Source organism: Cotesia typhae, unplaced genomic scaffold (genome assembly GCF_013202065.1).
Source record: "Cotesia typhae breed Kobodo isofemale line unplaced genomic scaffold, CoteBio_Ctyphae scaffold_45, whole genome shotgun sequence".
Classification (NCBI taxonomy): Eukaryota; Metazoa; Arthropoda; class Insecta; order Hymenoptera; family Braconidae; genus Cotesia; species Cotesia typhae.
Window position 1 is genome coordinate 376,609 of NW_027423777.1, and position 24,775 is coordinate 401,383.

Genomic DNA, 24,775 nt, shown 5'->3' on the forward strand with positions numbered 1-24,775 from the left:
ATAAAAAAAATTTATTTTTTATATAGAAAAAAAATTAAACCTACATATTTTTAACAAAAAAGCATTATTTATTTATTTTAATAAAAATTAAAGTATTCTTTTTCCCGCTGTATGTTCGGCTGAAATCGGATTCTGAGAATTTCACACGAACAGGGAGCTACTGTTGTGTGAGTTATTCCTCTGTTTCGTGTGGCAGGAGGCTTATTCCCCTCGATTCGTTCACCTTTCTCGGACTCCCTCGGCGCCGCTCGGTTTTCCGACTCACAGACAGGCATCACTTACTTGTGTGCCTGGCGCGCGCGACGCTAAAGAGGGGGTAAAAAAATCGCACGATCTGGCTGCACTGGTTGCTACACTGTAAAAAAAGCGGTTAATAATAGAGTTTGACACTACTCGGTTTTAAATAACATTTACACCGGTATAGGTGGTGTCATTCTCAAGTGTTAAAATAAAGGTGCTAAATTAGTGTAAAAATTAAAATAACACATTAAAAAATCGGGAGTGTATTCAGAGTGTATTTTCACACCTGTCCCTAGGAACATCGGAGGGAAGAAACAAAACACTCCGTGACCGGTGTAAATCAAAAGTTTTTTTTTGCGAGAAGATTCTAAAATAAATGTGGACTTTAATCTATAAAATGTCCAAGTATGAAGTTGTTGAGATGAGAATAAATTTACATTCAGCTGAAATTAAATTCACATGCCAAATCTTTTTTTATTCAGTATAAAAAAATTTCAATCGTAAAAAAAATTAAATTCTGAAAAATTTTCCAAAAAGTTCTAATTTTGAATAAATAAAACAAAATTGAAAAAAATTTTTAATTGAAAATAAAAATGTTTATTTTAGCTTGAAAAAAATCCAGAATTTCCATAAAATTCAAGTTTTGAGAAAATTAATAAATAATTTTAAACAGTTTAACTAACTGAATATGAAAAAATCCTTAAATTTTAGTCAATAATAGAAAATAATCCCATTCTTTTCATCATGAACTTATTTTATTAAATAAAAAAATCATAAAAATTAAGGTGATTCCATTTTTTTTTAGTTCTCTTGATAGTTTTTTATTAGTCATGCGAGGAAAGTAGTATCTTGGCGCTCGCTGGTGCGATTGAAAAAGAGCTGTTTACCCATTTTAAAATTATAATTTTTATTATCACAAGAAATAAAAGTATTGTCAATTGGAAAACTGGAAATATTAAACTAAATATCTAATGGAATAAATTAAGCATAACTATTTTTGTAACTTAAGTTATATCAGTATCAGTACAATAAAGCTAGGATTTTTTTTTTTTGAAATTTTTCACTTTGTAAGCTCGTATTGAAATTAAAATTACGTGTGAGTTTTTTTTCATAAATGAATAGTATATTACATACCTAGGCCAGTAAAATAAGAAAAGTCTCAGATCACATGTAATTGTTAGCCGAGGCGAAGCCGAGATTGACAAACATGTGGTCTGAGGCTTTACTTTTTACTGGCCAAGGTGTGTATACTATTTTTCTGCTCGACGTAGCCGGAATGTGGCAACTTCGTTTACCGCAGCGGCCAGAAAGTTGCCACTCCGGCCGGAGGGCAGAAAACTGTTATTTGAGTACGATAAGTTTACTTGTCGCACGCAAATTATTCTTGACACACTCAAACTATCCTTGTCGCAGGCAATTGACTGTGAAAACTGATAAAATTAAAATAAATACTAAAAAAAAAAAAAAAAAAAACATAATCTATCTGTCAATATTAAAAAAGTGAGGTTGACATTACAAAGTTCATATTTTTAACGAATGTAAGCAAAATTAATTAATATCGAGCTGTTTAATTGTGATGGAAATTAATTTAGCAGAAATTTGATCATTTTAATAATTTTTGTAACAAATAAATTATGACAAAGAACAATTTTTTTTAAAATTAACTTGTAGGAATTTTATAAAATAAAAAATGCAATTTTTTATGAATAATTTTTTTGGAACAAATTTGTTTGTTAAAGAAAATTAAAATATACTATTGTATAATCATTGTGTCAAGCCATAGCAACGTCACAATCAACTTTAGGGAATAAGTAGTGAAGCTGGGGGTGATACCGATATTACAGAAATCTGTTTTACCGACAGTTTGAGGATATGGTCGAGGTTTTGCAGGTGGCGCTGGTGGTGAATTCCGCCGCCATCTTACTGTCCGCCATTTCCCCGCCATTTTTAAAATTTATCCGCCATTTTGAATTGTGAATCCGTCATTTGAATCCGCCATTTTGAATCCGTCATCTGGTGGCTGCTATCAGCCATTTGAATCCGCCATCTGGTGGCTGCTATCCGCCATTTTGAATCAGATTTCCGCCATCTGGTGGCTGCTATCCGCCATTTTGAATCAGATTTCCGCCATCTGGTGGCTGCTATCTGAAATCCGCCATTCTGAATCCGCCATTTTGAATTTTCTATCTGAAATCCGCCATCTGGTGACCGCTATCCACCATTTTGAATTGTGAATTCACCATTTTGTTAAAAAATGCACCTGTGATCTAACCATCAACTATAGTTGCTTAGATCACAGGTGCATTTTATTGTTCATAATCTGAAAAGGTTTATATATTCAAACTGCATGTATGACGAGTACATGCGAGAAGATACACCATCTGGTGAGGTTTTTGTCAACCTTAGGTTTAAGCCTGTTCAAGGTCATACGCAGTTTTCTTTGTTCTCCTGCGTAGTAGATGACGTCATCAGATAGGTTTGAACCTGTTCAAGGTCGCGTAACTGCGTAGTTTTCTTTGTTCTATTTCTAACTGTGTAGTAGATGACGTCATCAGACAGGTTTAGACTTGTTTTGTGAAAGGGGTGGGGGAAATTTCCACGAACCAGACGACTCATTCTGTTCTAGAATTTTCTTACTGCGCAGTAGATGACGTCATCAAACCGGTTTCGAGGTAGAGGAGTGGGGGTAACTACGCAGTATTTTCTGCCTATATAAGCAGCTCGCTGAGAGCGTACTTCATAAAAACGAAGTACACGTCTCCAGTGAAGTACCAGTTGTCGACAGACAGTAGTGAAGTATTGGTGATATACATCTTCTGCCTATCAGTATTACTAATTGTAAGTATTCATTTACTGTCTAATTAAAATATGAATTGAATGAAGAATCATTTAATTAATTAAAAAATTTTTACAGCTATCAATCATGGATTTTACCAAGATAAATGAGGTTAATTGTCTTACTCGGATTCTTCCTGTTAAAAAAATGATTCATTTGGAGTTTAATCGAGAATATAAGATTAATGGTATCAAAGCTATTACAACTCAGTATGGGACTAGGATTGTTGCCAATCTAAACGATGAATTTAACATTTATCTACCATCTAGAACTATTCAACATTTAAAAGATGATAACTTCCTGAAGAGTTTGAATGAATTAATAGATTCCAACTATCTGTTTCTACGTTTCCATGGTGGAAAATATAATAAATTTGAATTTATTAATTCTAGTCTTGATGTAAAAATGACCAGCTGAATTATTTAATCAATAAACTATTGGATTTCAATATAAATAATTCATTATTTTTATTTATAATTCCTCACATTTTTAATTTAAGATTAATATTTATAATTCAAATTCAATAAGTTATACTTAATCATAATTTTTTAAGTTACTTATCATAATGATAGTTTGAATTTCGCGCTTCTTGTACTAGAGCCATCTACTATCAGTTTATTCTTAGAGCGTGAAAGCTGTCAATTCATAAATATTAAAAAAATTTTCTAGTTATATATACATATACAGAATAATACATGACTTTTAATTTAAATAAAAGATAAATAATTATTATTAGTTTATAATATTTTGTTATTAATATTATTAATATTTATTTAAATTAAAAGTTATGTATTATTTGATAAACTAATATGGGGTTGATGTGCTCTGTATCGTCAAATCCAAAAATCTTCTATATATTTTGAAAATCAATACTCAGTTTTTATTTTTAAATGGTTATATAAAATAATGCATGACTTTTAATTTAAACAAATATTAATTATAAAATTTTAGAAAACAAAAACTGATTATTGATTATCATAATTAAAAATCAAAACCATTACGCCATCTGTTGATAAGTATTAATATCAGTAGTAGTGTTGGAAAATTATTTGAATTTAATAACTAACAATAATTAATTCTATTCTGAATTAAATGTGTTAGGATGAAATAATAATAACAATTGTAATTAATTTATTTTAGATTTATTGAGTGCTTACAAACCAATATTTTAAATTTTTTACATTTTCCAAGGCACATAAATCAGATAAACGATCATGATAATTACAAAAATGATTGTTACAAATTTTCATACTTTTTAGAGAGGGACATTTGAAATTATCGAGATCGATTACAATTTTATTATTACAATCAATTAAATTTTGAACCCATAACTTTTTCTCGATACCTTTGACATAAATAATTTTTTTATTACAAGTTAAATAATTAAGAACTTCTTTGAGCTTGTAATATGAAGTTGTTCCAGCGTTCCAACCGATTCCATGATAATTTCGAATCAGCCAGGTATTCAGACGTTGATAGTTGGCTGGTAGCACTTTCCAGTGATATGGCGGTTGAAATAGTGTGTATGACAACTCTTCAAGATTATCAATATCATGTTGAATTGTTATTGAGGCCAACTCCTTAACAATGAAGCGATTATCAGCTCCTCTGAATCCTTGAACGTCTAGAATGATCTCCATTTTTACTGCTCTTGACAACGAAGAGTGACTGAATGATGACTCTTACAATCAATTCAACCTTTTTATAACCCGATCTCTGGATTTTACCCCCACCACTCGATAATCTTATTGGTTAATTAATAATTTGATTGGTTATTCAAACTACGTCGTAGAGTTTTAAACTGCGTAGTAGATGATGTCATCAGACAGGTTTGAACCGGTTCAAGGTCTCGTAGCTGTGCAGTTTTTCTTTGTTCTATTTCTGTTGGGTAGTAGATGACGTCATCTCATTTTTACAGGTTATGTTTATGCTTTCCCGCCATTTAACTCATTTTACAGGTTATGTTTATGCTTTCCCACCATTTAACTTATGATTTCAGGTTATGTTAAACTTCTTGTGCGTCATCTATCATAACTGCGCAGTTTCTATTTTTAGATTATGAGTCATACTATTCTAGAATTTTTCCAACTGCGCAGTAGATGACGTCATTACCTTACTATAAAAGCAGCGCGCCGCGAGCATACTTCATCGAAGTGAAGTACGAGTGAAGTACCATAGTGTTGTGTGTTAGAAAATATCAAGCTTTTGAAATCTGCTGTTCTGAAACTGTTTTCTGAAGCCTGCTACCACCTGTTGAAATCTGCTACCTCGTGCTGGAATCTGCTACTTGAAATCTGCTGAAGAAATCTCAATCATGGCACCGTACCGTAAACATCCTGTTACCGATACAATGCATGAAATTGAGAGATCAACAACTTTCAAGCGTGTCAAAGTTGAAGATAAAACTCCAAGCCCGTTGATGTTCAAGAGGATGTGTGAACTTGAGGTGGGAAAAACTTACAAGCTAACTGGGATTAGAACGGTTATGACAGATCATGGACTCAACGTTGAAATCGATCTGGAAAACCACTTTTCAACGTTCTTCCCTGCTACCACCAACCAGAAATATCTCAACAATCCTGATATGATATTTAAAATGAAATTTTTAATCTTATGCAATACTTTAAATCGACACTACATTGGGGCCAATTATAATAAATTCAAGCTTATTAATCACTCTGGGAAAACAATTACAGAAATTGTGAGAGAATTGTGTTTTGATATGTGCACTTAACTTTTATTCTAAATAATTGTTTTATACTTAACTTTTATACTAAATAATTTTTTATACTTATTCTAGTAAGGTTTGTAATTAAAAAACATTAAATTACAAAAACATTGTTATTTATTTACTATTTTTAATTACATTAAGTTTATTTACTATTTTCCCTTGCGACTTTCAAATCATTCTGAAATCAGTCTGAAAAATTCTGGAAACGTTATGGAATCATGATGGTTTCAGAGTGGTTTTGTGCCTATTTTCCAGCATGAAACCAGAGTCAACCCAGACTAAAGCCAGAGTGGAATCAAAGTAAACTCAGAATTAAATTAAAGTGGAACCAGAGTGAACCCAGACTAAAGCCAGAGTGGAATCAAATAAAAAACAACTGTTACGCTCGGGAATCGAATCTGGGACCTGACGCTTGAAAGACTAATTCTTTACCAGTTTACCGATGAGAATTACTTGAATATTAGAGTTTTTAACAAGTACAAGTAATGCAAATCGTATACACGATCAATGCGTAATGAACAAAATTTTTTATTTCGTTTGTAAATTATTAATTATCAATATACACTGATAAAAAGATGTATTAACTATTAATAAATTAATTTATTCGAAGACAATTATTTAATTGGTTAAATTTTAATAATTTAAAATTAAAATAATTTAAAATTTAGCTCGATCAAATATTAAAAACAAATACATGTAATGACATATAGTTATATATAAATTATATGTAATTATATGTAGTTATATAAAAATTATATATAATCTTAAAAACAAATGTATGTAGTGACGTACAGTTATATATAAATTATTTGCAATTATATATAGCTTTATATAATTACATATAATCTTAAAAACAAAAATATGTAAAGACATATAGTTATATATAAATTATATGAAATCATATAAAGATTATATATGGTTCTATAGAATTATATATAATTTTTTTCCCGGGATCAAACTGATCCCTATGTGAATTTCTAGTATTTTCAAAATAAAATCTTTTTAAGTCATACAAAAATTCATAACATTTAAAAATTTTTAAATAGGGAACCAATTAATAATGTATAATACTAAATTCACCTGTTGACTTCATAATTTAATATAATAAAGATAAAAATAGACCTTTAACTAATTGAAAGTATTTTCAAATTACAAAATTTGTTATCTCTTATTTTGTAGAATGAAATGGTTGTTAATTATGTAGTCGAAAAATGCTATATGATTATCAATTTATTAACCATTTGTCGTCTAACTGTTAATATAATTAGGTAAATTATGAAAACTCAATACACTACACTCGTGTTAAAGTTATCATAAATATACCAATGACAAAATTGAGAATTATTCGAATTTACTCTGAAAAGCGCTAAACCCACGTTGAAAACATTATCAAGACATTCTGAAAACACTCTAGTTTCATTTTGAATTCACTTTAGTTTCATTTTGAATTCACTCTGAGATTACTCTGAATTCACTCTGGGATCACTCTGGATTCACTGTGATTTGACTCTGGAAAAAAGGCACAAAACCACTCTGGATCCACACTGGTTTCAATATGATTTCACTCTGACTCTGAATACAGAGTGATTCCAGAGTGAGGTGAAGGTTGCAAGGGTTTAATTACATTAAGTTTATTGATTAGTATAGGATCAATAATGTTATTGATTTGTTGTATTCGTCGGCGAAATCGTTCTCCGTCTCTTGCTGCTTGTTCCCATGGACCTTTCTTCGCTTGTCTGGATGCAAAGTCCCATACATACATGTAATGTATGGTGGGTTTGGGATCAAACTGCACCATTAAGTAAGTTTTCTCACAGTGCTGCTGATGGGATTGTACTCAACTATTCGGTCGTGAATTATCAAGCAGTAAGCAGCAGTTTGATTTGGAAACTGTGCTGATGATTCAAATTCCAGGCGTATATCCACAGGTCCAGACTTGATTGACTCGTTCTGCTTGGAACAGTTAATTATATACAGAGGTGCTGTACTTAGAAATTTTTTCTTAGCCAATAGCGGTTCAGCTTCTTTCCCATAGTAAGCACTTTGAAAATTTGTGTACATATCATACATCAAGGCATACTGATTATGCACAATGTTGAGGTTCAAATTTCCATATGGATAACTCTGAGAGTTCAAGAACAGCTTAATGTCTCTTATGCTGCAGTGATCAAACTCGCTTGCGTTTTGATTCGATTGATTCTTTCTTGCTGTTTGGAATCCAAGGATAACAAAACGAGGTTTCTCAAGCTGATTTGTCGTTTTGATTACCCAAATATGCTTGTTGGTAGCTGGTAGCAGTGGATACTCATACAATTCCCAAGTCCGGAAACTGATTGGAATAGCTGGATCGGAGGTTATGTAATTCAGCACCATAATTTTTTGCTTGTCAGACATTGTTATGTATGGTACAATCCACTCAATTTTTTGAATCGTAATTGAAACATTTTCATTCTCAACGGTAACAACATAAGCATTTTGATCAGTATTTGATCTGATCAGTATCAATTCATGCTTGGCATTCACGATAATTCGTTGATAATCTTCAGCAAATCCAAGAATGAAACTCAGCGGTACTGAGACATCAAAGTAACCGCTATTATCAGTCAGCTTGTTGTCATCTTCATTAACAATCCAACCAGCATTTTCCAGAATATTTTGTTGTCCCGGACTCAGAGAAGCGTATCCTTTCATAACACTGGTGATACCAACATTCTTACATCTATCGATTTCTACACCATTGAGTTCATAACGTATCTCTTCAAACATATGACAAACAGCCATGTTGACCATCTTCGTAGTAGCACTTACAGCAGTACCATCAGCTTTCCTCATTCTTCCATAAAAATGTAATGTGCTTTTGCTTGGGAGCAAGCACAGATCTTGATGTTGAACAGCAATCCTGATTTCATCACTGTTGTTGAATGTTGATGATGCATATGGTAAGTGTGAATGAGCTTCATAGTGTGCAATAGACTCATCGAAAATAATTGATTTTTTTATATCTAAGATTTCCGCCATGGTATCACACAAGCTAGACAACAAAAATTTATTTTTATCTTGTGAATTTTCCACGTAATTTTAGTCCTAGACTTTTTAGGAACTCTGCGTTTTGACGTGTCAACACTTTCAGAGCTCGATGATGACTGATAATCTTTGGACATCCTGCAATCCTTTTATACCCGTTACCAGTCTTTGTCTCATATACGATACCCATTACAGACTTTTTATATGCAGTCTTATCGTTATAGTCTCGCCACGGAAATTTGCTATTCTCCCATCCTGATCAACAATGCGGAGCCTCAAGTTGTGTATTGCTCGTACGGCGACTGGTAGGTAAATGATGTTTGTTGGCACTTCCACTATCTTATATCCTGCTGGAACCCTCGGGAAAAATTCATGGATTGTGTGATTCTTCTCACCATTGATGTACGATCCAGTAGTTATGTTGCACTCGACTCTCAGAGCATTGATTTTCAATATTTTGACTGGTAAATCAGATTTATGTGCTGTGTTAGGTTCAAGCACGCGGTTGGTAAATCCAAGTAATGATCCAATGGAATCTTCAGGTTCAAAATTTATATATTGATCACATTTTATTTCACTTCTCAACTCATTGTTGTTTGCTTTTAAAGTGAAACTTAATTCAGGTAATATCTTGTTTATATAAGTTTCAATATCTTTAATTTCATAACTCCCTGTTGGTATAGTTATTTCTTGAAATCTCTTGATTGTACTTCTTTTGGATCTTTTTGATGACACATAAAATTTATTAGCACCAACATCAATATTTGGTATTGAATTAAATGTTAGGAGCTTAACAAGCCCAAGAACATAATTTTTTGTTGGTGATAGCTCAATCGGTGGAAAATAATTTGCCTCCAGTATGGAGGCGTTTCCGGATAGTGTCAAGGTGAATGACTCTGCCATGACTGACGCTTGTTGTCTCGACTCACTTCAATTTATAGTTGTCCAGCCAGGAATTTTAAGCACAAATGTCCACATATGATTGTATCAAAGTCTTGATATCTTTTATGATTGTACTTTACGCTACCTACATCGAGATATTTCATCAAGTCTTGTGGGGGTTGTAGATTACCAAAACTGTCAAAGTAAATTACTTGATTATGATTCTTCTTGTATGCAACCCAGTGAGTTCCAGGCCCAAGTTTATCATCCAAATTTATTATTGCTGATTCGTTTGTCTTTGGTCCAGATTTTGGTAAATCATTTCTCATAAAAACTCCTCGAAAATTTGGAATTTTAAGCAGCTTGGCATACTTTAATAAGTCGATGTTAGTCAGTGCTCGATGTGGTAGCTCTACTGGTTTTTTGACTTCTTGCAGCAAGCTCCTTCTGGGTATGGTTTCAGATAAAGTCCCATACCACTGCGGTAAGGTTTGAGGTATAATCCTCTACCTACAGCTATTTCCTCCATCTTCAAGTTATGACGTTTCTTTTCAGCTAATTGATTTTTGGCTGCGCTGGCATCGTTCACAGCTTTTGCAACACCTGCAGCTCCACCTGTTAGAGCACCAACCGCTGATAACCCTGCAAACAGGGGAATCAAGAATGGAAGTACTCCACCAATCTTTGATGGAACTGGTAGAATACGAGGCAATCGAACGTTTTTCTTCCCACCAACTTTCTTGACAGCTTTGCGGGCACCTCCAAGAGCTGTTTTAACTGGATCTCCACCAGGCTGCATGGACTTTTTAGCTTCATCAACAATCTGTCTCAGAGCAACATCCTTCTTCTTGGTTGTCTTTCTTTTGACTGTCTTACGCTTCATTGTTTTTCTTTTAATTGTCTTACGCTTGGTAATAGGTTTTTCTTTTTAAGACCCATACCGAAACGTCTTTTCAACTTCATGATTTTATTCACACTCCAAGCAGCAGCTTTTTCACCAATAGTAGCGTCCCTCGCTTGAAATCGTTGCCACGCTTTCTCAGCAAGAATTTTATCAGCCTCGTGACGGGCTTCCAAATTTTCACGATTTTTAGAGTAAGCTATATCGTGTTCCTTACACGCAGAGTCCCAAGGATTTATGCCTGGATCACCTCGAGCTAACCTCTTAGCTAACTTTGTACCTGGACCACAATACTGATATCCTGGTATGTGAAGTTCAAGTGGAAGCTTATTGATTATGTTGTTGAATAAACCTTCACCACGTCTGCTCTCAGACATGTCACATCAAAGACTGACATGCTAATCTATATAAGCTGGTATATATACCCCTTGAGCTCAGAATCTAATCAGCAGTCATGGACAACAAACCAAGAGCTCAGTTGCCAGTTATCAATTTTGATCAAATTGTTCAAGGGACCGGTGTGAAACTCAAACGACACGGTGCATTACTTCCCAACAGTATCCGTGCAGTGTTTTGCGGACCATCAAACTGTGGAAAGACCAACGCTCTACTGTCTCTTATTGTACATCCAAACGGTTTGAGGTTTGAGAATATATATCTTTACTTAAAGTCTCTTAACCAACCAAAGTATCAGTTCCTGGAGACGCTGCTTAAACAGATTGATGGTATTGGATTCTTCACATTCAGTGAACATGAAGCTGTAATCAAGCCTGAAGATGCTAAACCTAACTCCCTGATGATATTTGATGATGTTGCTTGTGAAAAACAAGATCACATCAAGGCTTTTTTCTGCATGGGTCGACACAAGGATGTAGACAGCTTTTATCTCTGTCAAACTTATACACGAATACCGAAGCATCTGATTAGAGATAATGCAAACTTTCTCGTGCTATTCCGTCAAGATGAAATGAATCTGAAGCATATTTATAATGATCATGTCAATACAGACATGTCGTACAACTCATTCAGAGATTTATGCTCGGCATGTTGGAATAAATATGGGTTTGTGGTAATAGATAAAGACAGTGAATTGAACAGTGGTAGGTATCGCAAAGGATTCGACTGCTTCATTAGTATAAATTGAGGTACTTTAGAGTGTGATAGTCATACATGCTGTAGACGTTAACCTGTCAACATGAAGCCTGAAGAAATATCAAAGCAGAAAGATATTCTGCATCAGATATCTCAAGCCAGTGATGCCATCCGACGGAAGCACAAGATGCTGAAGTTGGGTAAAGATACAGCTGAGAAAGCTATGGAGGAAATGTTCAAGCCTATTGTGACACCACTCCAGAGTATAGTTGAATCTTCAAAGTTGAAAGGGGAAAATATTAAAAAAGAAGAAAAACCACAGGTTCAAAAACAAGAGGTTGAAAAATCTCTGTATGATGATCCAGAAGTATACAACAGTTTAATAACAGATGATGAAAGTTCATTTGATAATACAGCACTTGCTATTACTCAGCCACCACCATCAACAAGTACTCCAGCTCGTAGAAATCCTCTTCTCACTAATTATCTACAACGTTTAAGTAAAAACATAAAGATAATGATATGAGATATGGTGTACGCAGAAAACGCGGTGAAATGCATATGGGTGATTCACCTATTTCATTTGCAAATGATACAATAACTGTCAAAGAAAAAAATTATCCAATAACTCCTGGGTTGTTGGAATTATTATTTAGAAAATCACCAGAGGATGCACTCATCACCCCAGATGATAAGAAAAAGTACTTGGACATAATTCAACATACCAACGCTCATAGGAAAAATTATGATCCAAATCGTACCATTTATGAAGATACAACAATCAAGTTCAATAAATACATTGCTGATTTTATCACCAAGTTCGGTAAAGGGTTACCAAAATATATGATTGCAAGAAAACAGAGATTACCAATGGACTATGTTTACTGGGATGATCCAAATGAACTAGTTGATCGTTTGCGACTACTTATGGCATCTCAAGCTGCTGGAAATCCAAGTCACACGAATGAAATCATGTCAATTATTGAAGAGCTTAGGGAGGCTGGAGTTATATATTAAAAGCTTCTGAAAAATTAAATCATTCACACGCTGACAGTCAAAGTGTTCACAACCATGAGCATCGATATATTTGGACGTCCACTGGACAATAACTTAGGTCAACGAGGCCCTGCTGGTAGAGGTTTCAATGTAACTTCTGATGGAAACTATAACATTGAGAATAAAAGGCTGTGCAATCTCGGTAATCCTTCAAATGAACATGATGCGGCGACAGTGCAGTTTGTACTGAGACAGATGTCTGAACTGAATAAAAGTATAGACAGTGAACAGAAAGAGATTATTTCACATTTACACTCTGAAATAGTAATACTGAAAGCTGCTGTGGGAAATTTGCAGACATCTATTGAGGAAGTTAAAGCAGTACTTTCCTCTCACCAAAATAATATCAAATATCTCACTGAGAAACTCAATGAACGACAAAAAGACAGTGATAGCTAATGAGCTTCACAAACCGGCTCGCAGGAACTATAAACGTCGTCATGTTGACATCCGAGGTCTCGACGAGACATGGCAAGCTGACTTGGTTGAGATGATTCCATATGCGACAGTCAATAAAGGACACAAGTATCTGCTTACAATCATAGATATATTTTCTAAATATGCCTGGGCAGTTCCAATTAAATCAAAAGGTGGTGTAGATGTCACTAGTGCTATGAAGTCTGTACTCCAGCAAGGTCGTGTACCTAAGAATCTCCATGTTGATCAGGGTAAAGAGTTTTACAACAAAGAATTTAAAGATCTGATGAAGCAGCACAAGATAAATCTGTATTCAACATTCAGCAATCTCAAAGCATCCATATGTGAACGTTTCAATAGAACACTCAAGACTAAAATGTGGCGAGAATTCACAGCTCGTTGCAGCTACAAGTGGACCGATATACTTGATGACTTGGTGAATACTTACAACAACACTAAACATCGCACTATCAAAATGAAACCTGTTGATGTTACCGCTGCTCAGGAGAAACAACTATTGGAAAACATATATCAACCACTGCAAGTCAAATCACAACAGAAGAAGTTTAAAGTTGGAGACAAAGTCCGAATCAGCAAGTACAAGCATGTGTTTGACAAGGGATACACGCCAAACTGGACAACAGAAATCTTCACAATCAAGTCGGTGCAGAACACGAATCCAACGACGTACAAGCTCGTGGACTATCAGGATCAACCAATTGAAGGAGGATTTTACAATGAAGAACTCAGCAAAGTCAAATATCCAGATGTATATCTTGTTGAAAAAGTAATTAGAAAACGTGGAAATAAATACTATGTTAAATGGCTAGGATTTGATACTAAGCATAATAGTTGGATAAATAAATCTAATATGTAAAACACAAATTATATATTGTTTTTATTTACAAACCTTAAAACTATATTTACATTGTTTTTTAATATTACAAAACTTTTTGCTTCTTATTATCATTATTATTATCTTGCACAATCTTTCTTTTCTTAAAAACTAGTGGCCCCTTGTAACCCCATGGTAGGGTATCAGTGCTAGCCTCAATAAGTTGACGTTTATCATCACCCCAACTGAGAGCAAGTTTCTCCTGCTTTATTGTGTGTACTTGATGATTTTTACTTTTTATCATGTACTGCTCTTTTCTTAATAATACGTTTTCAAACAGACATCGTTTGAAGTCATCAAACGTGATTGTCTTCAAGGTAGATCCTCCGATACCCTTTGCCCGTTTCTTGATCCTATTCAGGATCCTTCTCACGATTGTGAATCTCGAAGGCGTAGAGCTTGGCTCTGAGACCCACAAACTCGGACATGATTTTTCCATTGTTCTCATCCTTCATAAGCCCCAGGACCTTTTTGTTTGCTAACGGCATGTTGAAGACATTTTGGGGTGGGTAGTCAGAGGTATCAAACCTTGAGATATCACGTTTGATGTCTTCGTATACGTTCGGTACATTAAATTGGTAAATAAGACTATCTGTATCGGTATACAATAATTTAGATGTCGTTTCATAATTTTTCATTACATAATTATAATGGAAATCGTAGATAAAAGTCTTGGATAAGTCTAAGATACTAAAGCCTACATAGATTGGCTTGTTAAAAACAACTCTAGCTTTTTTCATTTCAATTATGACTATATCCTCATCAAATACAGTTACGCTGTGGAAGGTTGGCTTACAAATCAGGTCTGATACCTGATAACGCCCCGCCCACTTTGTTCTTAACCAAACTTCTTTGTATTTACGAACATTCTCCATTGTCTTTCCGAAAACCGCGTTGTTCATCAACTTGTAAAAATTTTTCTCAAAATCATTTTTCGCTATTTTTCGACAATCAGTATTTTTATCAATGTATGATTTGAGCCAGTCTGATTGTTCAAATTTCAAGACTCTGTGTATTTTCTTAAGTTCTAAGCCTAAATCTAAACATTGTTTCAAATTCTTATAATGTATTACATAATTAGTCTTATCATACAGAGTTGTTGTTAATTTTTGTTGTTTGCTGCCAGGTGGTATAAAATGTTCAGGGCAGAGAGGCAAATCTTTGTGTAGATCATGTAATTTCTCAGGATAGTGTAGGTCTACTTCAAGGATGTAGCCTACACTTTCATCATCATTGAAAAACTGATCTACATTATCTACATTTTCAACCCATTCAAATTTACCCTGGGGTAAAGACATACTCATCGCTGCGCCATACAAATTATTTACATCGTAGTACATCAGGTATGTTTCGAGGTTGTTTGAATCAAAATCTTTGCCCATATACCGGTTGTTAGCTTCAGCATGTCTATTAGCACACATCGATACCCCACCACGAATACCCTTTTCAATGAAAAGAAGTATCTCAGGATCAGTTAACAGTTCAAGTTCTACTTCAGTATGCTTCAACATTGCAGAGTTTGAAAGACCTGGTGCTGTATAAAAATGTATGGCATCAAGATTGTATGTTTTGAAACAACTCAATCTAAAATTTTCAAACACGTCAGCTAAAAGAAGTACATCTGTTTTCAAATATAAATCTGAGTATTCACCGAGAGTACTAATATCAAACTCATTCCAAACTACTTGAGCAAATGCATAATCATTATCAGAAATGGTAGAGTTGGTTAATTTTGAAAAAATGAATCCTGATCAGGCAGCTGTTTTTCATCAAGTCTATCAATATTATCAATGTACTCATATGGGAATACACCCTTACGTGTTGCTAATTTGAATTTATCAGGGTCTGGGTAGTGTAATTGTGTAATTTTCTTGTCACTATCATCAAGGTATGAAGCTAATTTCTCTAAACTGGAAGCCATGAATCTAAATGAATCAATAAATCTTAAAGAGACTGAAGTATTTTTAACTGATTTTGTAAAAGAAATGTAACGCTCTTTATTGATCGGTAGTAATGAAATTTCACCTTCAAATACTGTAGCTAAGGATTTAATTATAAAGTGTGAGTCATAGCCGGATAAATTATGAAAGACAATGGGGATAATGGTAGATTTCTGATAATTAACGTTACATGATTTATGAGCAGCGTTTCTATAGTTCCCGGTGAAGTGACAATGATCATAAACTTTATCATTAGGAGATGTTATAGGTTTTTCACAGATATGACAAACAGTTGCCTGATTATGCCTATCTTGTTGTTCTTTGGTAAGAGGTTTCATTTTGATGGGATTCTTTAAAATTTTTTCAAAGTCAATAGCTAATGATTCTAATTGTTTAACAAACCAGTTGATACAATCTGGAGAACGGTTCAATTCAAATTTAGACAATGTATTGTCATAGCTACAATGTACATAGTAAGCAATACTGTGTGGAACATGCTTGTGAACTTTTTTGACATCATCTCCCTGGGGTTCGAGTATGCATTCAAGATCTGCATAGACTACAAACGGTACAGGATCTTTAGATTTGAAATCTTTGAATTTCAAAACTCGGTTTTTTTCGTTCGGAAAGTCCATGCGGACTTTGTTAGATTTGAAACAATCAGATATATGTTCTTTATAACTTTTTTGATGCTTAAAATGATTCAAGCAACGATCGCAAAAGTACAATTTATGTTTACCTTTAGTTATTTGTTTAGTAATTAATCCGGAAAGATTATGTATCCATGCAAAGTGATAGACTGACTCAATATGATCTAAATTATCTGTATAATTTACACTTTTTTTAATCATCAATAAATGAATTGCAGGTATTTTTGATTCAGAGTTACTTAAATATAATGGAATAATAAGACTTCTCTCAGACTTTTTACTCGTAAATTCCGACTCTATACTGTATACGTTAATGCTAAGATTATTCATTTTTTCAAATTTCGGAATGTCATTAAGTTTAATTGGAAATTCTATACCTTCATAGTTCAATCTGATGCTAAAGTGTTGATATTCTTCAGGTAGTTCTGGATTGAGAACAGGTGGATGTAACGCAGCATTGACGCATTCTTCTTGACAATATCCTTTGGCAATCTAACGAAGGTGGAGTTTCCAACTTGGGTTGGTGCGAATCTTGACATAGTCACCATCAAGCTGTTCGGTCCAAGCAGACTCCATCCAGAACCCTCATGTTCAAAATCTTCGATTCTTTGTAGTAATTTGTCGTAGACATGTTGACTAAACCAATCCTGAAGAGATGTGGCAGGGAGAATCTCGCGACTTTTGGTGACAAAAGATTTTCGTTCTTCTATGTCTTGTTGATGTTTCCGGAATGTGCAAAAGAGTTCAACATTCACTTTCAACCCTGCCAGATCTCTCAAGACACTCTGCACCTTGTTGATGACGATGTCCCGTGAGGCCTGGAGAAATGATGCTGGATCTTTGTGATGCTGGTTGATAATACATCCAGTGTGGATGTTACCAGCGAAAGCGTTTTCCAAGTCCCGCCATTTGACTCCTTGGTTAAGATCTCCACCAACAACTAGGTTACCGAGTCTGGAGAACTGATCGGCAAACCAGTTGAGTTGGTTGATGTGTGCTTGAACACTTCGTCTCACTTGAATTGATGTTCCAGGATCGAGTAATATAGTGTTGAAGTACTGGATAGTTTCATTGCACACCCTTAAACACCTTTGACGATGATTATCAGTGAGCTGCTCTCCTAACAGATCATCATATGAGACAGCAATAGTGTCCACCAAGTTTTTGAGAGCCTCAATGAGGTTAGGTTGAGCCATCTTGGGAAGACGCACACTTCACTACTGTCTGTTTACACAATATTGAAGGTTATATACACTGTTTATAGGTTATGTACACTTTTATAGGTTATATACACTGTTTGTAGGTTATATACACTGTTTATAGGTTATGTTCACAATAGTTTATACACACACTGAATTTACACGATAGTTTTTGGTACACTGGACTACAGTTTATGCACACAATAGTTTTTGCACACTGGACTATACTCGCGTACTTCACAACACTAAACTTCACTATATTTTATATAACACTGAATACTGTTTAATCATGAGAGATGTACTTCGTTTTTTATGAAGTACGCTCTCAGCGAGCTGCTTATATAGGCAGAAAATACTGCGTAGTTACCCCCACTCCTCTACCTCGAAACCGGTTTGATGACGTCATCTACTGCGCAGTAAGAAAATTCTAGAACAGAATGAGTCATCTACTGTGCAGTTAGAAAATTCTAGAACAGAATGAGTCATCTGGTTCGTGGAAATTTCCCCCACCCCTTTCACAAAACAAGTCTAAACCTGTCTGATGACGTCATCTACTACGCAGGAGAACAAAGAAAACTGCGTATGACCTTGAACAGGCTTAAACCTAAGGTTGACAAAAACCTCACCAGATGGTGTATCTTCTCGCATGTACTCGTCATACATGCAGTTTGAATATATTAATCTTTTCGGAATCACCTGTGATCTAAGCAACTATAGTTGATGGTTAGATCACAGGTGCATTTTTTAACAAAATGGTGAATTCACAATTCAAAATGGCGGATAGCGGTCACCAGATGGCGGATTTCAGATAGCAAATTCAAAATGGCGGATTCAGAATGGCGGATTTCAGATAGCAGCCACCAGATGGCGGAAATCTGATTCAAAATGGCGGATAGCAGCCACCAGATGGCGGATTCAAATGGCTGATAGCAGCCACCAGATGACGGATTCAAAATGGCGGATTCAAATGACGGATTCACAATTCAAAATGGCGGATAAATTTTAAAAATGGCGGGGAAATGGCGGACAGTAAGATGGCGGCGGAATTCACCACCAGCGCCACCTGCAAAACCTCGACCATATCCTCAAACTGTCGGTAAAACAGGTCACATATATCGACAAATGGTACTTAGCACGGACACGAACCATCTGTCGGTAAAACAGATTCCTGTAATGTTGATATCACCCCCCCCCAGCTTCACTACTGGAATATGAAAAAAAAAAAACTAGTTGATTCCAGAAACATATTTTTTTTTAATTTTACCCCTGTTTTGAGATAATCAGTTTGAATTAATTCAACAACCTAATCTGCGAATCAAGAATATCTACCTCTTGGATGACGAAATAAAATCCTGGATTCAACAATTTTACAAATTCAACTAAGCTTTGGGGTGTTTTTTATGATTATTTCATTTCCAACACAAAATTTTTAACAAAATTTGTAACAATTTTTCCCTGATAATTTAAGTCGTTAATGTTAATTCTAAGTATTTTCTTAAAGTGTGAAAAGAATTTCTATTTAAAATTCACGTAAACTTGGATTTTTAACTTCCCGCTAAGAAAATTGAAAATTTTCGAATATATCGAGTTTTCACTAGATCTCGCAGGTTTGAAGTCCTAGGAATCTTTTTTAACGATTTTTACGATGGCATATGTGTGTGTAAATTCCTGATAATTTTTTATCGATTTGAACGATTAAAACACGGTTGGCGCCATTCGAAAGGGCTTGACTAAACTTAAATTTTTGATATGATATTAGACCGACTTAGACCGGTAGATTTTAAGAAATCTCAAAAAAATTACAAGTAAAAATTTTTTTTAAATGTGGTTTGTTTTTAATAACTTTTCAACAGCTTTATCGATCGATTCCAAAAACGAATCAGCTCTTAACATAAGAAAACCACGTCTATCACGGCTGGGCTGGTCAAAATTGATAGATTCGTTCGTGAGTTATCGTTACCGACAAAATTCAGAAAACGTGAATTTTTCAGATTTCTCAAAAACTTTCAGTCTAATCAAATTGTGTTTAAAAGTAAATCATATGATTCGAAAAACTGTGTCAAATGTTGCCAATCACGTGAAAATCAGTTTATTCATTCAAAAGTAATTACAGTTTGCAAATTTAAATATTAATAATGTTTTATTAAACTTTTATCAGACTTTTGAGCTCGAAGAGCGCAAAAACATCGAACAGCGAACTCTTCTGAAATAGAAGAGCTCAAAAACGTCATTAGTGCAATTTTAAGCGCTTATAAGTATGAAATTAGCGGGATGTTGAGGGGAAGGCCTATAGGGTCAAGCGTTTTATTAATTTTTTCCTTCAGAAATTGCATCTAAGGTAAATGTTCCCGTAGTTGACCGGGCACCAGTAGTTGACTGCTTTCATAAGAAAGTCCAAAAATTATTATTAACTGCATTTTTTATGACCTTGAAATTTATTTTGAACTATTGTTGAACTTACAACCATTATAATAAATAGGTATTCCGAATATTATTTAATTTTTAAAACATCGAAAATAATTCATGAAAATTTTTTACCGCATGATCTGACTAAAATCGGTCAATTATTATAGTAGAGTATCCGAGAGGTGACTACATACTTTAATTAACAAAAAAGTTCCTATTAGGTTAATCTTGTCAAATTAAATTCTGAAGTAGTCTTTAATAGTTTCTTAATAAATCTTCTAATAAGATTTTACAAAAATAATCAAATAAATACCAATTCAACAACCGGTCAAATACTGGCACAATAAAACATTAAGCATAAATACTTCTTTATTACTAATAATTTAATAATTATTAGTTATTTTAAATAACAACATTCATATAAACATTAAATTATCACGTAAACAAATTTATATTTTTATTTGATAGAGGTTACAAACTTAAAAATGTGCATGCGATCAACTACTATCCGACTAGAAATTTTTTCGTGATCCTTAGAAGGACCGGACCGGGCATGCCCGATTTAGACCAGATAAGGAATGTAACGCAGATGATTTGCCTGGACCTGATCAGGAAAACCTTATCTGGACCCGATCAGGAAAATTTTATCAGGACCCGATTCGAAATTCCTAATCGAATCTGGATGAGATTTTCCTAATCGGATCCAAATCAATCATCTGCGTTATATACCTTGGCTAATTCAAATCGGGTATGCCTGGTCCGGTCCCTTTAAGAAACACGAGTGTTTGGTTTCGAGAAAATTGTTTGATAAAACAAATTTATCAATTGATATTATAAATGTGTTATTTCATATATTATTATATTTATCATTACACTATTATGTTATTATTAAATAAATATTATTAATTATATATTAAATATGTTTATTAAATATTTTTAACCAACTAATTAATTCTTATTAATTTTTTTGGTAGAATATTTTTCACAACAAAAAAAATGATTAAACAAAAATGAATAGGATAATAACGATGTTTTTTATTTATCTTCATTAGATGCTTGTTTTTTTATTCTTGAAACTCTGTGACCATCCCAATCTTTAGCATTATTCTATACTGAAGATAATGCTTGATGCAACTTGTTATCAGGAATAATTTCTTCATTATTTTGAAATTTCTGTGACTCATGATGTGAAACATGTCATACTTAAACATGACATACTTACACATTGCATTATGTTGACTTTGACATTTAGTGTAATAGCATACTTTATTATTAGATTATGTCATTATAATTAAATTTTTTTATATATTTTTCAAATTTATGAACATGATATGTAATCCTAAGTTTATATCAATGTAACTTTAAAAAAGTTTATTTATTAAAAATTGAATTTATTATTATTATTATTATTATTATTATTATTTGTTATTAATTGCTCAGGGGGGTTTTCCCCGGAGTCCGACTCTCCGAGGGCCCAGCCTGAGCGCCATCCATTACTGCTGCACCACTCCACACAACAAGGCGGTTAGTGAGTGCAGCAGGCCAAATTCATTTGCCTAAGTAGACGCAGGGATCCCAAAATGACAGCCTTTTGCATCCGCACTGCTAGAGACACGGCTGCTGAACTGCAAGCCGGTATCTTCGCAAGTGAAGACACAAAAGACTGTTTCATCCCTCCAAGGACGCCGACAACCAAAACGACGAGCTTGACACGGTAACCTGGGTACAGTTTGCCAATTTCAAACAGGAGATCCTGATATATCTGGTGTTTGTGCTCTTCTTTGGCCGAGATATTGTATTCGGCTGGGGCCGAAAACTCAATGACATAAATGTCACGAGTAGCCTTGTCAAAGAGCACAATATCAGGTTTGTTGTGGTCAATCCGCCGGGTTGTTGCGAATGGTATGTTCCAATAAATTTTGGAACTGTCATTCTCAACAACCTGCGGAATATCTCCTGGCAGATAAGGCAGCACTGGTGTCTCATCGATACCGCAGCTATATCTGAGATGATAATAGAGTACTCGCAAGGCAGCATTGTGACGCTGTATGTAGGCACCTCTTGCCAGCACAGGACATGCCGACAAAAGATGCATCAGCGTCTCCGGATGTTGTTTACACGTCCGACAGGACGTGTCCGGAAGCTGCGCCTGGAGCACCTTGCTACGGTATTCGAGAGTGTTGATAACACCATCTTGGCAGGCAAATATAAACCCTTCGGTCTCGGACATCAGGCCAGCTGACTTCAAGAAGGAGAATGTCAGCTGGGTGGACAAGCCATGGTCACGGACGTGTTTGAAATACACGCTGTGCATGGACTTGTCCATGTGTTCACCGAGGAGTTTTTTTCCTCGGCTATCCTGACGACGCTCTTGAACTCCTTTTTCGGGAGTTCAATGAGAGCGTTTATTTCTCCGAGACCTAAGGTATTTGCCGCGTAGATTGCTGCCTTATACAAGAACGACCCCTTCCGCGCATTTTCATGACTATGAACAAATTGCATCAGGAAGTCGTCCTCGTCTGCTGTGAAATTGGCAACCTCGTATGTTAAACCCAGAACCAAACGATCGTGAAGCCGCTCCAAGCTCTGCAATCCTCTCCCTCCGATGTTCCGGGAGAGGTACATCCTGGCGACTGATGAGTTAGGGTGCATGCTCTGATTCATATTGATGACTTTACGGGTTTTGATGTCGAGATCTTTCAACTCATTTCGAGGCCATTTCAGGATCCCAAAAGAGTAAAGTAGGACCGGGACAGCGAGCATGTTAGTAGCTGAGACTTTGTTCTTGCCGGAAAGTTCTGATGACCAGATCTTCCGGAGTCTCCTAACATACTCACTGCGAAGAGTTGTTCGGACTTCAGAGACGGCATGCATTTGCCGCTCTTCAATCCCTAGATATCTGTACAACTCTCCGGCGTCTAATTCTCTTAAGACGCTCCCATCCACTAATTCGACATCTCCACCCGTATCAGAGCACTTACCCTTCGCCAGGTGTACGACCGCACACTTGTCCAACCCAAAAGACATTCCGACATCTCGTGTGTACTCTGCTACGATGTTGATGGCCGTTTGTAGATGATCTTTGTTGGCACTGTATATCTTTAGATCATCCATAAACAGTTGGTGAGTGATCGAGTATACTCGATCACTCGGTAGCCCCGCAGAGTACCCACGAGTTTGTCGGAGGGCAACAGATATTGGCAGCAGTGAGATGCAAAACAACAGAGGGCTCAGAGAATCTTCCTGAAAGACGCCTCTCTTGTACTGAACAGTTCCGGTTACGTGCAATGCATTTCCACTTCCTATGTGAAAACGCGTTCGCCAGAGCTGCATCGTACGTTGTATGCATCCCACTGTTTGGCGATTGATTCCGAGGCATTTGAGCAGATAGAGAATCAACTCATGTGAAGTTGAGTCAAATGCCTTACGGTAGTCAATCCAGGCCATAGACAGGTTGCGTTGGTAGTAGATTGCGTCTTGAATGACGCATCTATCTACCAACAAGTTGATCTTGCAACCTGACACGCCCTGTTTACTGCCACGTTGTTCGTATATCTGTTGCCACACAGGCTCTATCTCCTGCAAGATACGGTTATTTAAGATTTTTGTAAAAATCTTGTAAACCGCATTCAAGCAAGTGATAGGCCTGTAGTTCTTTGGGTCGGACAAGTCACCCTTTTTAGGGATGAGTACGGTTCGCCCTTCTACCAGCCAGTCTGGAATTGGTTCGTCGCCCTGAATGTATGATGTAAAAATCCGGGCCAGATGAGCATGTGTAGAAGAAAATTTCTTCCACCAGAAGATGTTTATGCCATCTGGACCCGGGGCAGCCCAGTTCTTGCTGCCATTCAGGGCTTTACGAACCTCTTGCACACTGACTGCAGGGCTCTCTTCGGCGATATCCTGCCGTCGGTGTTCTCGACAGAATGCCTCGAAGTCGTGCAGAGCTGGAGTATCCGGGTTGACGTTTGGTTGATCTCCGTACAATTCACTCCAAAAGGCTTCCACTCGCTCAGATGATGGATAATTCTCGGGAACAGCGGTCTTAGGTGACAGAAAGCGTGAAGGGTTGGATCGAAACAAAGAGTTGTCGATCAACCGCTTCAGCCTTTTCTCTAGTGACTTTTGGATGCCACCAGAGCCCGCAACCTGTTAAGAGACTCTTCTTTGATGACAAGAAGAGTACTCTTGTTCAGTGTGTGATGTCGCCTTCGAAGTTCTGCCGCCAGGCGACGAACTTTGGCGTGTACGGTCTTTGAGTACTAACATACTCTATCACACACTGAATGCGGGAGACTTGTTTCCGAAATGTCAATTTTGTGTCCAAGTTGAGCGATGCGCAGCTTCAACTTCGCCTCGAAGGAGAGAGAATGTCTTCTCTCTATCGGCAGAAGCGAAGCCGCGGCACCGTAGACAACTTGGTTGACAGTGAGCAGAGTGGAGTCCTCTTGAAGCTGTGTGGGGAGATCTTCGTTCACCGTGTCGAGCTGTTGTTTTGAGTGAGTC

General features: G+C 35.7%; 1 protein-coding gene and 1 long non-coding RNA gene across 3 annotated transcripts; one reads left to right on the forward strand and one right to left on the reverse strand.

Annotated features, from left to right (window-relative positions):
- Nucleotides 1-3,519, forward strand: LOC141536841 (uncharacterized). Of its 2 annotated transcripts, none has more exons than XR_012480801.1 (3): nucleotides 1-645; nucleotides 2,867-3,078; nucleotides 3,155-3,519. It is a non-coding gene; the product is annotated as an uncharacterized LOC141536841 (long non-coding RNA). The 2 variants fall into 2 exon arrangements; XR_012480802.1 differs by having other exon boundaries at nucleotides 1-573.
- Nucleotides 3,520-14,424: 10,905 nt separating this feature from the next.
- Nucleotides 14,425-15,797, reverse strand: LOC141536825 (uncharacterized). Its single transcript, XM_074257577.1, has 2 exons — nucleotides 15,726-15,797; nucleotides 14,425-15,658 (listed from the first exon to the last, which is right to left on the reverse strand). The coding sequence occupies exon 2, from the start codon at nucleotides 15,583-15,585 to the stop codon at nucleotides 14,428-14,430; it is 1,158 nt and encodes a 385-aa protein (XP_074113678.1). The 5' UTR covers nucleotides 15,586-15,658; nucleotides 15,726-15,797; the 3' UTR covers nucleotides 14,425-14,427.
- Between the last annotated feature and the right edge of the window lie 8,978 nt (nucleotides 15,798-24,775).

Bases quoted from the DNA above. Each gene is read 5' to 3' on its own strand.
- LOC141536825 (XM_074257577.1), bottom strand. From the start codon at position 15,585: ATGTTGAAGCATACTGAAGTAGAACTTGAACTGTTAACTGATCCTGAG.